The sequence below is a fragment of the Bufo gargarizans genome, chromosome 2 (assembly GCF_014858855.1).
Source record: "Bufo gargarizans isolate SCDJY-AF-19 chromosome 2, ASM1485885v1, whole genome shotgun sequence".
Lineage (NCBI taxonomy): Eukaryota > Metazoa > Chordata > Amphibia > Anura > Bufonidae > Bufo > Bufo gargarizans.
Genome location: NC_058081.1, coordinates 457,120,825 through 457,137,953, shown reverse-complemented (window position 1 = coordinate 457,137,953; position 17,129 = coordinate 457,120,825). Strand labels below are relative to the sequence as shown.

The following is a 17,129-nucleotide window of genomic DNA, read 5'->3' as shown; positions in this document are numbered from 1 at the left end:
TAAGAAAATACAATTTTTGTCAACATAGCATTTTTGCTAGTAATAGATTTTCTTGGCAGACTTAGCATAAGATTTGAAGTATAAATCCAATATCAAAATACACAGTAGCTGTTTTCTATACCTGTTACAAGAAAAGCGCAGAACTTTATGGAATGGATTGATTGGTTCACAAATGGGTTATGTTTCTTGTTTCTATCCTCCAACTTCTGCTTTTTTTGTAGTCAGAATAGTTAAGTATAGAGAGGAAATGTATACAGTAAAAAATTATAAACCTGCTGGACTTATTGTGCAAAAAAAAATGTTGTCTTTACTGAACCTAATGGATCCATGAAACTAATTAAAAACATAATGTGGGTTATTTCAAATTTATCATTAAGACTTAAAAGCAATTACTTGATCACATTTCTACTAAGATATAAATTGGATAATCATATGATTCCAAATAGATAGCCTATTCTTAATGTATATCATGTGACTTGGCACACAGTATTTTCATTGGATATACCATTATAACTATACTTTTAATATTGTACCACCAAGTATAAGTAAGGACCATGGCACAGAGCTCAAAACAGATTAGCAGTGCATTATTCTTCTGTATTGGATTTGTACTGGTATTAATAAGCCTGAAATGTTTTACCTATACTGGAGGTTGGACCATGTATGAATATGGAACTTGTTCCTTGGCCTCGCTGTGCATCTTAACAGCACTCAGGCAAGCTGGACTGTTAATGTTCTGTACATCTAGTCTGCCCTTATAGTATGTAATTTTAAATGTTGTCTTAGGATAGACATATGTGTTTTCCAAAGCATGCTTAAATTTAATTTCTGTAGATGTTACCATATCTGCTAGACCTTTGTATTTAATTTCTTATAAATACACTTTCTCTTGAATATTATATAAACTTTTAACAAACCGTATATAAATGATTGATCATGTTGTCCCTCTCCCTTCTGTCTTCAAGGCTATACAAATTAGGTACTCTAAGTCTTTCTTGATAAGTTATAGTTACACAGAAATAATAGATTTGCTTCACAGTAATATATAATACTTCATAATAATTTCAGTATATATATTTATATGAAGTTAAAATGATTTCTGTGCAGTATGTATATTTCTTAATGATAATAATCTTAACATAAACAATGCCATATTTCTTGCATAGAAACTTTATTTTGTATACTCTATACAGTAAAAATACTTAGCACTGATGCTGCAGTTCCCCATATGCGCCTCAGAGCGCCGCTGTTCACCATTAAGGAAAATATTCTACAAATCCAGAATCACCTCCATGATGCAGACAGTGTTCAAATGCAAAAAGAAACACCCAGCATTTTACACTAGGATGTGGCAAGCAGAGGGATTATTTTCTGCTGCTAAATCTAGTGGATTATAATTGGAATAAGGAGTTTTTCCTTTATATTTCTGGTAAGAAGAAGGATGGCTGAATTACAACAACAGGAAGGACAATCAATGCAAGGACTCAGATGGCAAGTAATATTTCTCTTCTTATTTTCCTGGCTGTCTCATTCAGTCTCTGGTCAGATTCATTATTCTATTAATGAAGAATTAAGAAAAGGCTCAATTATTGGGAATTTAGCAAAAAATGTTGGATTGGATGTTAAGGATCTCTCCAGAAGAAAATTACGCATTGTGTCTGACATGTCTGAAAAATATTTCAATATAAATCCGGATAATGGAAATCTATACATTGCTGATAGGATAGACAGGGAGACATTGTGTAGAGCTGCAGCTGATTGTGTCCTTACATTTGATGCTGTGGTAGAAAGTCCTCTGAATGTCTTCAATGTTAAGATTGATATTCAGGACATAAATGACAACTTTCCTACATTTCTTCACAACACGTTGACATTAGAAATCAGTGAATCTACCACACCAGGAGCAAAATTTGCATTACAAAATGCAGAAGATCTGGATGTGGGTATCAATTCACTGTTAAGCTACAAACTCAGTGAAAACCAGTATTTTTCTCTTGGAGAGAAGGTCAGCTCTGATGGCAGTGTATTTCCAGAGCTCATACTAGAGAAACCTCTAGACCGAGAGACACAAGACAAGCATGAACTCATTCTAACAGCTTTTGATGGTGAAAATCCCCTCCAGACAGGCACTGCCTTAATAAATATAATTATAACTGACTTCAATGATAATTCCCCAGTATTTACACAGGATGTATATAAAGTAAGTGTTAGGGAAAATATACCGGTGAATTCAACTATTCTACAGGTCAGCGCAAGTGATAAAGATGAAGGGGTCAATGCTAAGATCACTTACTCTATTAGAACCACAGCTAATGATATTCCACAGATATTTAACATAAACTCTAATAATGGAGACATTGTAATAATAGGATATTTAGATTATGAAGGCATTAAATATTATGACATGTCTGTGCAAGCCAAGGATGGAGGAGGCCTAGCTGCTCACGCAAAAATTTTAGTAGAAATAATAGATGAAAATGACAATGCTCCTGAGATATCCATGACTTCATCATCTGGTCTTATTCCTGAGGATTCTGCCCCTGGAACCGTGGTAGCACTGGTTAAGGTTTATGACCCTGACTCAGGAGAAAATGGTGAGGTTCAATGTATATTAAAAGGTGATTTACCATTTGAACTAATATCATCAGCAAGTAATTTTTATAAAATCATTACAAAAGGTAATCTAGATAGGGAAAGAATATCATCCTACAACATCACAATACAAGCCTCAGACAAAGGGTCTCCTGAAAAGACATCTAGAAAAGTTATTAGCCTTCACATATCAGACATCAATGACAATGCACCCATCTTTGAGAAATTGATTTACACTGCATTTATCCAAGAAAATAATACACCAGGAGCTTCAATATTTTATATTCAAGCACGAGATACGGATACTGAAGAGAATGCTAAGATAACCTATTCAATAGTGAATAGAACTAAAGAAGATCCACTGTCTTTCTATATCTCCATGAATCCAGTAACTGGGGTTATATATGCCCAATGGTCATTTGATTACGAGAAGCATAAAGAATTTAATATCCATATCATTGCCAAAGATAATGGATCTCCATCTCTAAACAGCAGTACAACGCTAAGAATTTGTATATTAGACCAAAATGATAATTCACCATTCATTCTCTACCCATCACCAGATATTGATAGCTCAACATTTGAGATGGTTCCTTGGACCTCTGAACAAGGATCTTTAGTATCTAAAGTGGTGGCAGTGGACGCTGACTCTGGACACAATGCCTGGTTGTCTTACTTTTTACAATCTTCAGAACCATCACTCTTTACCATTGACCAGCACACAGGGGAGATCAGGACAACACGTCCATTTCAAGAAAGGGACATCATGAAACATGAAATTGTTGTTCTAGTAAAAGACAATGGGATTCCATCCCGTTCAGCTTCAGTGACTATAAACATGGTGATTGCTGATGATTTTCATCAGGTCCTTCCCGAGCTAAGCAGCCAATCTAACAAAGAAGAATCTCAGTCCAACCTCCAATTCTACTTAGTAATAGCCTTGGCATTGATTTCATTTCTCTTTATGTTGACTGTGATTATTGCAGTTATATCCAAGTACAAAGAGTCCAAATCTACTTCATTTGGATCTATGAGTACAAGTCTATATCCACCGATTGATCCCAGATTCATTTCACAGTTCAACAATGGAACATTACCTCTGCCATATTCATATGATGTTTGTGTGACTGTGGACCCAAATGAGCAGGAATTTGCTTTGCATAAACCTCAACACAATGTTCCTGTGGACAGTCTTATAGATGCTGATGATTCTGGCATTGAAAATGAAACTTTAAAAAACTCTTCACCTGCAGAAAATCCCATATTTCAGGTATGATTTATAAAGGGTTAAGTCTGTGAAGGTTATCATTTATCCAGGTCATTGTATATCTGTAAAGAATAAATCAAGGCAACTGGACGTACTGTAGATTTCTTGAAAACATTTCACTCGTTCTTCTAGCGAGCTTTCTCCATTCTGAGTGACTGTACAAGAATTCTCTGGGAATAAATATGTAACTGAATCAACATCTGGTAATTATACCCAGCATGGGGTCAAAGGTGTTGATCCCATTATCCTAATTGGAGTCAGTAGGTGATAAAGACTTCCCAAAAAAAGGTGTCAAGACAGCATTGTATGTGGCAGACAATAGATGTCTAACCCCCCCCCGCATCTATTCAAGTTTGGCTTCTCCATTTTTACGTAGCTGGCCTCCTTCACACCTCTCATTGGTACAAACAAGGTGTGAAGGAGGCCATCTATGTAAAAATTGAGAAGCCAAGCTTGAATAGAAACATAGAAACATAGAATGTGTTGGCAGATAAGAACCATTTGGCCCATCTAGTCTGCCCAATATATCTGAATCCTATGAATAGTCCCTGGCCCTATCTTATATGAAGGATAGCCTTGTGCCTATCCCATGCATGCTTAAACTCCTTCACTGTATTTGCAGCTACCACTTCTGCAGGAAGGCTATTCCATGCATCCACTACTCTCTCAGTAAAGTAATACTTCCTTATATTACTTTTAAACCTTTGCCCCTCTAATTTAAAACTGTGTCCTCTTGTGGTAGTTTTTCTTCTTTTAAATATGCTCTCCTCCTTTACCAAGTTGATTCCCTTTATGTATTTAAAAGTTTCTATCATATCCCCTCTGTCTCTTCTTTCTTCCAAGCTATACATATTAAGGTCTTTTAACCTTTCCTGGTAAGTTTTATCCTGCAATCCATGTACTAGTTTAGTAGCTCTTCTCTGAACTCTCTCTAGAGTATCTATATCCTTCTGGAGATATGGCCTCCAGTACTGCGCACAATACTCCAAGTGAGGTCTCACCAGTGTTCTGTACAGCGGCATAAGCACTTCACTCTTTCTACTGCTTATACCTCTCCTTATACATCCAAGCATTCTGCTGGCATTTCGTGCTGCTTTATTACATTGTCTTCCCACCTTTAAGTCTTCTGAAATAATTACTCCTAAATCTCTTTCCTCAGATACTGAGGTCAGGACTGTGTCAAATATTCTATATTCTGCCCTTGGGTTTTTACGCCCCAGGTGCATTATCTTGCACTTATCCACATTAAATTTCAGTTGCCAGAGTTCTGACCATTCTTCTAGTTTTCCTAAATCCTTTTCCATTTGGTGTTTCCCTCCAGGAACATCAACCCTGTTACATATCTTTGTGTCATCAGCAAAAAGACAAACCTTACCATCGAGGCCTTTTGCAATATCACTTATGAAGATATTAAACAAAATTGGTCCCAGTACAGATCCCTGTGGAATCCCACTGGTAACATGACCTTGTTTTGAATGTTCTCCATTGACTACAACCCTCTGTTGTCTGTCACTCAGCCACTGCCTAATCCACTCAACAATATGGGAGTCCATGCTCAATGACTGCAGTTTATTGATAAGTCTTCTATGTGGGACAGTGTCAAAAGCCTTACTAAAATCTAGATATGCGATGTCTACTGCACCTCCACCATCTATTATTTTAGTCACCCAGTCAAAAAAATCTATAAGATTTGTTTGACATGATCTCCCTGAAGTAAACCCATGTTGTTTTTCATCTTGCAATCCATGGGATTTTAGATGTTCCACAATCCTATCCTTTAGTAGGGTTTCCATTAATTTGCCTACTATTGATGTCAGACTCACTGGTCTATAGTTGCTCGATTCCTCCCTACTACCTTTCTTGTGAATGGGCACGACATTTGCCAATTTCCAATCTTCCGGGACGACTCCTGTTACTAATGATTGGTTAAATAAATCTGTTAACGGTTTTGCCAGCTCACCACTAAGCTCTTTTAATAATTTTGGGTGTATCTCATCAGGCCCCTGTGACTTATTTGTCTTCACTTTAGACAGCAAACTTAGAACATCTTCCTCTGTAAAGACACATGCATCAAACAATTTAATAGTCATCCTTTCTAGTGGAGGTCCTTCTCCTTCTTTTTCTTTTGTAAAAACTGAACAGAAGTATTCATTAAGGCAGTCGGCTAGCCCTTTATTCTCTTCTACATACCTTCCGTCTTTTGTTTTTAATTTAGTTATTCCTTGTTTTAATTTCCTTTTTTCATTTATATATCTGAAGAATGTCTTATCCCCTTTTTTCATAGACTGAGCTAGTTTTTCTTCTGCCTGAGCTTTAGAAGTTCTTATAACTTGCTTGGCCTCTTTCTGCCTAATCTTGTAGATTTCCTTATCTTCATTGCTCTGTTTTTTTTTATAATTACAAAATGCTAGCTTTTTATTTTTAATGATTTGGGCCACTTCTGCTGAGTACCACAGTGGTCTCTTCCTTTTTTTGCTTTTACTGACAAGTCTAATGCAATTTTCTGTTGCCTTCAATAATGCACCTTTTAAGTAGTCCCATTTCTCCTGGACTCCATGTAATCCGTTCCAGTCTGATAAGGACTCATTTATGACTAATTTCATTTTTGAAAAGTCTGTTTTTCTAAAATCTAAAACTTTTGTTTTTGTGTGGTGGGACTCTTTCACAGTTCTTATATTAAACCACACTGACTGGTGATCACTAGATCCCAAGGTTTCGCCTACAATAACATCATAGGGGCGGAGGGGGGGGGTTAGACATCAATTGTCTGCCACATGCAATGCTGTCTTGACACCTTTTTCTGGGAAGTCTTTATCACCTGACTTCAATTAGGATAATGGAATCAACATCTTTGACCCCATGCTGGGTATAATGACCCTCTGACCCCATGCTGGGTATAATTACCAGATGTTGATTCAGTTACATATTTATTCCCAGAGAATTCTTGTACAGTCACTCAGAATTGAGAAATTTCGTTCGAAGAATGAGTGAAACGTTTTCAAGAAATCTACAGTACGTCCAGTTGTCTTGATTTATTCTTTACAGATATAAAGGGTTACGTTTTACTACATAAGAAAGTTAAATAGTAAACATAATAAAGCACGTGAAGATTAAAGTGTATATTTCACTGCCTCTTACTTTTACTATATTGTGTTTTATTGATCGGATTATTTTTGCCACGAATATTGTAGTGTATTGCTACTAATATTATTTAAATGTTTAGGTAAATGGAGGACTAATACTTTTAGACAATCCACATTTATTCTATTATGAATAACAAATAATACTTGGATTAACCCCTTCTCTCACCTGGGAACTGTACATCCAGGTAAGCACTAACTATTTGTACCTGGGCTTACAGTTACACTCAAACCCCTAACTAGTGCTATGACACAAGGAAGTTTCACAGTGCTGGTGTATCTACTGTCACGGACAGAAGAAACTTTGTAGATGCCGGCAAGGGACCAATTAAAGTGGTCCTTTGTCAATGATCGCTCTTATTGGTTAGGTCATAGAGACTAACCAATCAGGGTGTACTTCAGCTGAAAATGCTGCTTTCAGGATTTGATCTTCTCTGTTTATGACAAAGGAGATTAGAGCCTGCATAAAGGTGCCCCTCGAGGCCCTCAGTAGATGTCTGTGCCCCATTGTACTTCAATTTTGCCCCCTGATTGCTCCAGGGACCAGTCAGCCTGATTACTGAATGGTGATGGTGGCAGCTCAGTACAATACAGCCATTAGCCCCAGTGGATCTTCAAGAATTAAGAAGAAATTGATTTTAAAAAGTGTTAAAAAAAATGAAAGAAATATAAAAATGAAAAAATAGTTTTTTCCCATATCCCGTTTATAATCGAGTAAGAAATGGAAAAAAAATTACACATAATTGGTATCGTCACTTCAAAACAACTTGATCTAAAATAGGATCATGTAAGTTATCCCGCGTTGTGAACGCCATAAAAAAAATTGAAAAATAATGACGCAATTGCTGTTTTTGTTACCTCACCTCCCCAAAAAATTGTATAAAAAGCAATAAAAAATCATAGGTGACCCAAAATAGTACCAATAAAAACAAAATCTCATCACGCAAAGAAAGCAAGCCCTCACACAGCTATGTTGACAAAAAATAAAAAAGTTATGGGTCTTAGATGCAAAAATGTATTATTTTTAATAAAAAGTGATTTTATAATATAATAGTGGTAAAACATGAAACAAAAACAAATTTGTTATCGCCATAATCATATCAACCAACAGAAAACAATTATTATATCAAATATACCACAAGGAGAACCCTATAAAAAATAAAATAAAAACACGCAAGAGAATCGCAAAATGGAAAAAATTTAATAAAAAGTGATCAAAAAGTCATATGTACCGCAAAAAATGGTACTGATAAAAACTGCAGCCTATCCTGTAAAAAAAAAAAAAAAAAAAAAAAGCTTACACAGCTACATTGATGGAAAAAAAGTTATGGGTCTTAGATTTTTATTTAAAAGTGATTTTGTGATATAAAAGAACACATGACAAAAACAATACAAATTTGGTATTGTAATTGTATCAACCAGCAGAATAAAATTATATTAAATATACAGTATAGAGAACCCAATAAAAATAAAAAACGATTACAGATTTTCAATTTTTGCCCACTTTACATCCTAAAAAATTAAAGAAAAAGCTATCAAAAAGTCATTCATATTCAAAAATAGTGCCAATAAAAGCTATAGTATGTCTAGCAAAGAATTAGTCCTCACACAGCTCAGTCAACCAAAAAAAAAAGTAATGGCCCTTAAAATCAATTTCAGCAAATTATATGTAAGAAAACACAGATGCCGCTCCTTTCCTTTTGAAATTTGCCATCTACCCATAGAGCAGTTTATAATCATATTTGGGGTGTTGTATTCAGGAGAAAATGCGTAACACACGGGTGCATTTAACACTTGTTACCACTTGTGAAAATGAAAAATTTAGAGCGACTTTTTTGTAAAAATATAAATTTGTATATTCATAGCCAAGTGTTTCTAAATTCTATAACAGGCTTGTTGGGTAAAAATGCTTACTGCAACCCTCAATCATTTACTTCAGAGGTGTAGTTTCCAAAATGGGGTTACTTTTTGTGGGTTTTCTTTCTAGGGATCCTTTCAAATTTGACATGGTTCCCAAAATCATTCCAGAAAAATCTGCTCTCCAAAAACCATATGGCGCTTCTTCCCTTCTAAACCCTGCCATGTTCCCATGTAGAGGTTTACAGTCCTAGGGGTGTTTCTGTAAACTGCAGAATCAGGGTGAAAAATAATGAGGTTCGTTTTGCTATTGACCCTTGTTGTGTTATATGAAAATATGGATCAAAATAAAAATCTGCACAAAAAAAATTAACATTTAAAATTTCACCTCCATTTTCCTTTAATGTTTGTGGAATACCTAAAGGGTTAACAACGTTTTTAAAATCAGTTTTGAATAACTTCAGAGGAATATTCTCTAAAATTGGATAATTTATGGGTGGTTTTTATGTAAGGCCCTCAAAGTGACTTCAGAACCGAATTGGTTCTTTAAAAAGTCTGTTTTGAAAATGTTATAGAACGTCCCAAAAAAATAAAATGACATTTGCAAATTAATGCCAGCACAAAGGTTAATTCAATTTTTTTATGAGGTATCACTATTTGTGTTTAATGCATAGAAATTCAAATTTAGCAAATTTTTCTAATTTTCTGTTAATTTTGATTTTTTTAAATATAAAGGTAAATCATATAGACTCTAATTTACCATTAACATGAAGTACCTGTACAATGTGTCATAAGAAAACAATCTCAGAATCAGTTGGATAGGTAAAAACATTCCAAAGTTATTAACGCATAGAGTGACATGTCAGATTTGCAAAATAAGGCTTGGTCATGAATGTTAAAAATGGCTTGGTCCTGAAGGGGATAAGTATACCCAGCTATTTAATCATACAATCATTTTATGAACAATTATATATATATATATATATATATATATATATATATATATATTTATATAGTTATTTTATGAATTATTTTTGCTGGTTTTGTAAGAGTTGTTCATTATAACCATAAATATAAAAAAGTGCTAAAGTGGTAGCTATGCTAATTGGTCTGCAGAAATGAATAGATGTGTGCAGTGGCTTATACAAAGTCCTGCTACTGATCAACAGCAGGATATTTAGTATAGTGTTGCTTGAGAGTGAAACACCTAGAAGACCCATAAGAAGTAAGTAAAAACTGGTGGGTGTGATCTAAGGTTTTGAGGGGTCTGGTCTGTGGTCTGAATAAATTTTGTGGCCTAGTATGGTATCTAAATTAATTTAGGGACCTGACATTTAAATTATTGTGGGGTTAGAATCTGGGAGGCTTGGTGGAAGGTAGTAGGCTTTCCTAAAGAGGTGGGTTTTCAGATTGCTTTTAAGGTTTGATGTTGGAGAGAGTCTGGTGACTGGCGTGCTGGGGTAGTAAGTTCTAGAATAAGGGAAGTGCACATGAGAAATTGTGCAAGGAATAGACAAGAGAGGCAAGGAAGGAGGTCTTGTGAGGATCAGAGATTATGTGTGGGTATATATAAGGAAAGCAGGCTAGAAATATAAGGAGGGATCAGATTGTGGATGGCTTTATATGTAGTTTTGACTGGAGAAAGCATGGTGCTGTTCAGTGCAATGGCTAGGTCTGGTAGTGGGACTGAGTGATATAAGGGGAAAATTATAAATTATGTTTTCTCCATGTTGAGTTTTAAGAAGTGGAAGGAGAAAAATGAAGATATGAAAGCTAAGAAATAAATGCTGACAGAAATGAAGCAACATCTAGGCCAGAGATGTAGATTTGAGTATCATCAGCTTATAGGTGGTATTGATAGCTATGGGAATCTATGAGCTGTTAAATGGTCTTAATGTTCTGTATAAGTATCATATAAATTCCTAATTATCATCTGCTTCAAAAACACCTTACCTGGTTTAATGAATAAAATGGTACCTGTAGGGAGATGTTACAGAGTAAAAGGATAGAATTTTCAGTGTCTATCAATTTCTATAGAGAGAAGTGTTGGATCCAATGACCATTTTTTTTGTTATTAATCATTTTTGTTATTAATCAAGCGGCATATAAGTACTAGTGTTGATCGAGCACCAAAGTGCTCGGGTGTTTGGGAGCTCGGGGTCGAACACCTTGGGATGCTCGGGTGCTCTACCACCCAAGGACAATGGAAGTCAATGGGAGAACCCAAGCATTAAACCAGCCACCCCCTGCGCTGAAGAGGGGAGGGTGTCTGGTTCATAAAAAAAGTCAGAAATTGCTGGAAACACCACCAAAATGGTTCTGGAACAGCATGAGGAGGATGTCTAGACACCCAGGTCGCTGCTGGGAACGATATTGTCCGAGTACTACGCCACTTTTACAGACTGACACTAATACGCACAAAACCGAAGATAAAATCGATTTTAGAGGTAAAATTGTCAGGAAACATTCTTTCCTGTATATTTACTTGTATATAAAGTGCAATTGCTGCCAAAAATTACAAGGAAGAGGCACTTCGATACAACCTGTATATGACATAATGGAGGGCCTCATTCACATTGTGGTAGAATTGTTCAGGTAGTGGGACTCCTAAACTTATAAAGCCTATGCACTAAGTGAAAGGGCGTTAAAAAAATACAAGGAACCGACACTCCAATACACCCTTTATTACACATAAAGGAGGGAATCATGCACAGCATTAAAAAATTATGATTGATGGCCTGCTGGTGACCCTCAAAAACATTAGGAGCAAGGGCCTGCTAGTGACCCTCTAAAACATTAGGGGCGAGGGCCTGCTACTGAGCTGACCCTCTAAAACATTATATGCGAGGACCTGTAGGTGAGCTGACCCTCTAATAGATTGTAGGTGAGGGCCTGCTGGTGAGCTGACCCTCTAAAACATTATATGCGAGGGCCTGAAGGTGAGATGACCCTCTAAAAGATTGTAGATGAGGGCCTGCTGCTGAGCTGACCCTCTAAAACATTACATGCAAGACCCTGCAGGTGAGTTTAGCCTCTAAAAGATTGTAGGTGTGGGCCTGCAGATGAGCTGACCCTTTTAAAGATTGTAGGTGTGGACCTGCTGGTGAGCTAACCCTCTAAAAGATTATAGGTGAGGGTCTACTGGTGAGCTGCGCTTCTAAAACATTATATTAGAGGACCTGCTGGTGAGCTAACCCTCTAAAACATTATATGCGAGGGCCTGAAGGTGAGCTAAACCTCTAAAAGATTGTAGGTGTGGGCCTGCTGGTGAGCTGACCTTTAAAAACATTACATGCTAGGGCCTTCAGGTAAGCTGACCCTCTAAAAGATTGTAGGTGAGGGCCTGCTGGTGAGCTGACCCTATAAAAGATTGTAGGTGAGGGCCTGCAGGTGAGCTAACCTTCTATAACATTAGGAGCAAGGGCAGACAAATAAGCATGTTAATAAGATGGAGGAGGAGGAGGAAAAGGAAGATTAAACCAAATACCCTTTTTGTGGTGGAAGGGGTGCATGGGAATACAGTGTATTCAGTACCGTACATTATAAAAAAAACACATTTAAAGTGCCATTATGTTCAGCCACTTTCCTCTGGCGGACTAGAGAAGTCAGGGGTAATCCAGGCCTTGCTTATTTTTATGAGTCAACCTGTGGCATTTTCAGTTGACAGGCATAAATACTTATCAGTAATTCTGCCCCCATCTTGTGACAATAGGCCGCACATCAGGGTGAGGGTGCTGGCGAGGTATCATGAAACTGTGCCAGGACTTGGAGAGTGTTGCCTTGCCTTTCTTGGAACTGATATGTGTTGTCCTCCCCTCCTCGGTTGCCCAAGGAACTATGTACTCTGCCGCCAGCGCTGTCAGCTGGAAATTTTTGGAGCAATTTTTCACAAAGGACTTTCTGGTATTGCACCATTTTGCTCGTCCTCTCCACCACAGGAATGAGAGATGAGAAATTCTCTTTGTAGCGGGGGTCGAAAAGTGTGAACAACTAGTAAATGGTGTTGGCCAACATGCGTAAAACGCGTGGGTCACGGTAAAGGCAGCCTAACATAAAGTCAGTCATGTGTGCCACAGTCCCAACAGGCAAGATGGAAGGCAACTACTACTCATCATCATCCAATTTGCTCCTCCTCCTCATCATCATCATCATCCAATTTGCGCTGAGAAGACAAACTAAGGGTGGTCTGGCTATCACCCTGTGTAATGTCTTGCCCCATTTTCACCTCTTCCACATGTAAAGCGTCGGCCTTAATTGTGAGCTGTGAGCTTTTGAGTAGACACAGAAGTGGGATGATGATGATGCTGATCGCAGTTATCGCCGCTCACCATCTGTGTTGATTCCTCAAAGTTGCTTAAAACCTCACAGAGGTCAGACAGCCATGCCCACTCCTCGCTTGTGCGCTTGTGAAGAGCGGAAGCTGACTAAAAAGGTGACCACCATGTTGCGGCTGGTATTCCGCTATTACCCTCTGCTGCTCACAAAGCCTGGCCAAAATGTGGAACGTGGAGTTCCAGCGCGTGCTCATGTGAGCTGGCAATTGTAAGCGCTGCTGCAGTGTTGCCTGACCGGCGGAAGCTGTCGATGACTTGCGGAAATGGGCGCACATACGGCTCACCTTCATTAGTAGCTCAGGCAAATTGGGGTAGGATTTCAGTAACCGCTGAACCACTAAGTTGAAGACGTAGGCTAGGCATAGTATGTGTGTGAGCTTGCCGAGCTCCAAAGCTGCCGCCGCCACCAAGTTACGTCCATTATCAGACACAACCATGCCTGGTTCTAGGCCACAGCTCAGTCTGGTCTCGTATCCCCTGTCACAGCTCTGCGGTGGTGTGCAGTTTGTCACCTAAGCAAATCAGCTTAAGCACGGCCTGTTGACGCTTTCCCACTGCAGTGCTAAACTGCTTCCAGCTACCGACTGATTGCTGACTGGTGCTGCAAGATGATAATTCTGAGGGGGAAGTAGGGGAGGAGGCAGAGGAGGAGAACTGGGGGTTGGATCCACTAATGTAGGTGGTGGCGGAAACCCTGATGGAATTAAGGCCCGCAATCCTTGGCGTCGGTATTACTTGTGCCATCCCAGGGTACGACTCGCTCCCGGCCTCCACAACATTCACCCAGTGTGCCATCAGGGAAATGTTGCATCCCTGGCCACAAGCACTCATATATGTGTCAGTGGTTAAGTGGACCTTCCCAGTAACTGCATTGGTCAGGGCACGGTTGATGTTACCGGACATATGATGGTGCAAGGCGGGCACGCCACACTGTGATAATAGGGGCGGCTGGGGACTGCCTAACGAGGGACGGCTGCCAACATCAGGCAGCGGAAGGCCTCGGTGTCCACAAGCCTAAATGGCAACATTTCCAGGGCCAGTAATTTGGAAAGTTGTGCATTTAGTGCTATGGCCTGTGGGTGGGTGGCTGGGTATTTGCATTCAAATGCCTGGGGTAAGGACATTTGTACAATGCTCTGGGAAACAGAAAGGGATGTGGTCGCTGATGATGCTTGCGAAGGTCCAGGTGCAGGGAGGGAGGATCATGCTGGTGGTGGTGAGGTTGCTAGTTTTTAAGCCCCTGCTCATTTTTGTATGGCACAGGTTGCAAATTACAATTCTTTTCTCATCCGCACTTTCCTCAAAAAAGCGCCAGACTGTGGAATACCTACCCTAAAAGTTGCGGGCCTGTTTGGTGTGGCCCACCTTCTCCCTTTTGCCACCCCACTGCCTCTTTCAGCCTGTTGCAGTGCTGCAGAGCCCTCCCCCTCTTTACTGCTGTCCTCGCTCGGCTTGCCACCTTCCCAGGTTCGGTCAGTGACTACATTGTCCACCATCTCCTCTTCCACTTCCTCACTCTGCTCATCCTCCTGACTTGTTGACCTAACAACAACCTCAGTTATTGACAACTGTGTCTCCTCATCATCAACCTCTTGAGACACTAATTGCCATTGACTTATTGACAACTGTGTCTCATCATCATCATCCACCTCGTGAAACACTAATTGCCATTCCCCACTGTCATCTTCTTCTGATTGTGGATGCTCAAGAGTTTGGGAATCAGGGCACAATATTTCATGTCCCTCTTCAAGCAGGCTACTCGAGAGGCCCAAATGAAGGAATGGTGCTGAAAAGAGCTCCTCGGAATATCCGAGTGTGGGATCACTTGTTTGGCAAGACTATCCATGGTGGTAGGAATAAGGATCAGGGTGAGGATTGTGTTGATCAGACTCTTGGCTACTGAGATTGGACTTGGTGGAAGACAGGGTGGTACTTAACCGACTGTAAGCATTATCTGCTACAATACTGGTCTGACTTTGAGAGTGTTGTCCTGCCCCGCAAACTGGGACATGAAGCTAGGTATCGTGGATGATTGTTTTTCTTGTGCTCTGGCAGCAGGCACAGTTTCAATGCGCCAGGGCCACAGCCTCTCCGTGCACCATCAGCATCACGGCCACTTCCCTGTCCCTTACAGCTTGCCTTCTTCTTATGAAATGTTATATATGCTTGAAAGTATGTCACACGTACAGTAGCGTAGGATTTGTAAGTGTGTGCGCAACAGTATTTGGGATGCACACACATTACACAAGATAAATACCGCAATTAATGTCGCTGATGTCAGCAGCGGCTAATATGAAATTACAGGGAATGTCAAAGGTATTTTGAATGTAGAAACGCTACACAGGAGAAATACTGCAGATAATGTTGCTGATGTCAGCAGCGGCTAATATAAAATTACAGCGAATGTCATAGGTATTTTGGATGTGGAAACTTTACACAGGAGATGTAGCACAGCTAATGTCACTGTCCGCAGCGGAAACCGTCTACGGAAAAAGTACTCTGGATGTCACAGATATTTTTGGGATGCGCACACATTACACAAGAGATGTAGCGCAGTAAATGTTGCTGTCTGCAGCGGCCTAACTATTGCTCGTCATTTAGCGCAGAATGCGCTAAAAATAGTTATTGTGGCCACACACAACAGTCCTTAAAATTACTTTTGGGTCTGTAAAGTTTTATCAATTTAGCGCAGGTTGCGCAAAAAATATATATTGCTGATGTCACACACAACATTAGTCCGTAAAAAAACTTTTGGGTCTCTGACAAGTTTTTCTAGTGAAAAACCATTTTAGGTAAAAACTGATTTGTTTCCACGAAGCATGAGGAAATTTAGCTTTATTGTGAATTATTAAAGTTTTTCAAAATCTTTGGATGCTTACATTCACTCAAAACAAGTGTATGTATATATATATATATATATATATATATATATATAATTTGACCAGACTCTCACAGGAAATGGGTCCAAACTTCTGTTGAAGGTTCAGTGATTCCTGGCATGCTCAACAGCTTCTGCTCATGGTAGCTTCAACCTCTATGGTAACATATGGAGTCAGCAAGCTCTCACTGGTTATTATAAGGTGTTGGGGCTTTGGTTAAACAAGCCATGTCTAATGCATCTGACAGCAGACAGAGCTCATTCATTGGAGTTTTGATAATTTGCAAGATCTCATAGTGTGACTATGCTGCTGAGAGGGATGGTGGGAAGCTACTATGCATATCTGGAATCACCTATCCTGGACGTATGAACCAGAATCCTGGGTTGAGCTTGGTAATTTGTATATTGATGTATACTAAGGGTAGGCATGTATTTGTTAATACATATAAAGTATGTAGAAAATAATTGATCTCTTGTGGAACAATTGAGTTCTCAAATTAAAAAAAAACTTGCTCTGACTGGTAACAGATCATCTTTATTTTGTTATGGAAATTGTATGCTGTCCACTGTTTACTATGTTCTCTTTTGAGCAAGGCAAATGACTATTATTATTTATTTTTATTATTTTTATTGTCATTAGTTTTATTATAGATACAGTTGAATTTAGTTGGACTTGCATGAATTAGTAGAAATTGTAAAAGAATAATTTAAGAGCAACAAAAATTGTTTTGTTGACATTAGCAACTAATCAATCTGTTGAAGAAACTGTAAGTGATGATACTCATATCATGAGAAATTCAATTGAATTATAATTTAATACGATTTTTCATTTTGAGCTTAGGATTATAAGGACATATTTGCAAATAATTGTCAGTGTCAAGGAAGTAATTCAATAAATATAACGTTTACGTTTACCTGTTCTATTGCAGTGATTGTTCAAAAAATAGATAACATAGCCTTCTATTCTTTTGTGTGGCTTAAACTAGTGATGACTGAATAGTGTTGGTCTGGCTTTGTGCGAATCCTGTTCTTGATAACTCGATCACCGTACAATACGCGCA

General features: G+C 38.6%; 1 protein-coding gene across 6 annotated transcripts in view; it reads left to right on the top strand.

The window, feature by feature from the left end:
- LOC122928299 (protocadherin gamma-A4-like) overlaps positions 1-17,129 on the top strand; it is a 299,736-nt gene that overhangs the window by 99,364 nt on the left and 183,243 nt on the right. The window contains exon 1 of one of the 6 annotated variants that reach the window (XM_044281014.1): positions 1,377-3,862. The exons of the other annotated variants lie outside the window; for them this stretch is intronic. Coding sequence (XP_044136949.1) covers positions 1,442-3,862 — 2,421 coding nt within the window. The 5' untranslated portion in view covers positions 1,377-1,441. Of the gene's footprint in view, positions 1-1,376; positions 3,863-17,129 lie in introns of those variants that run through there. 6 annotated transcript variants of the gene reach the window in all.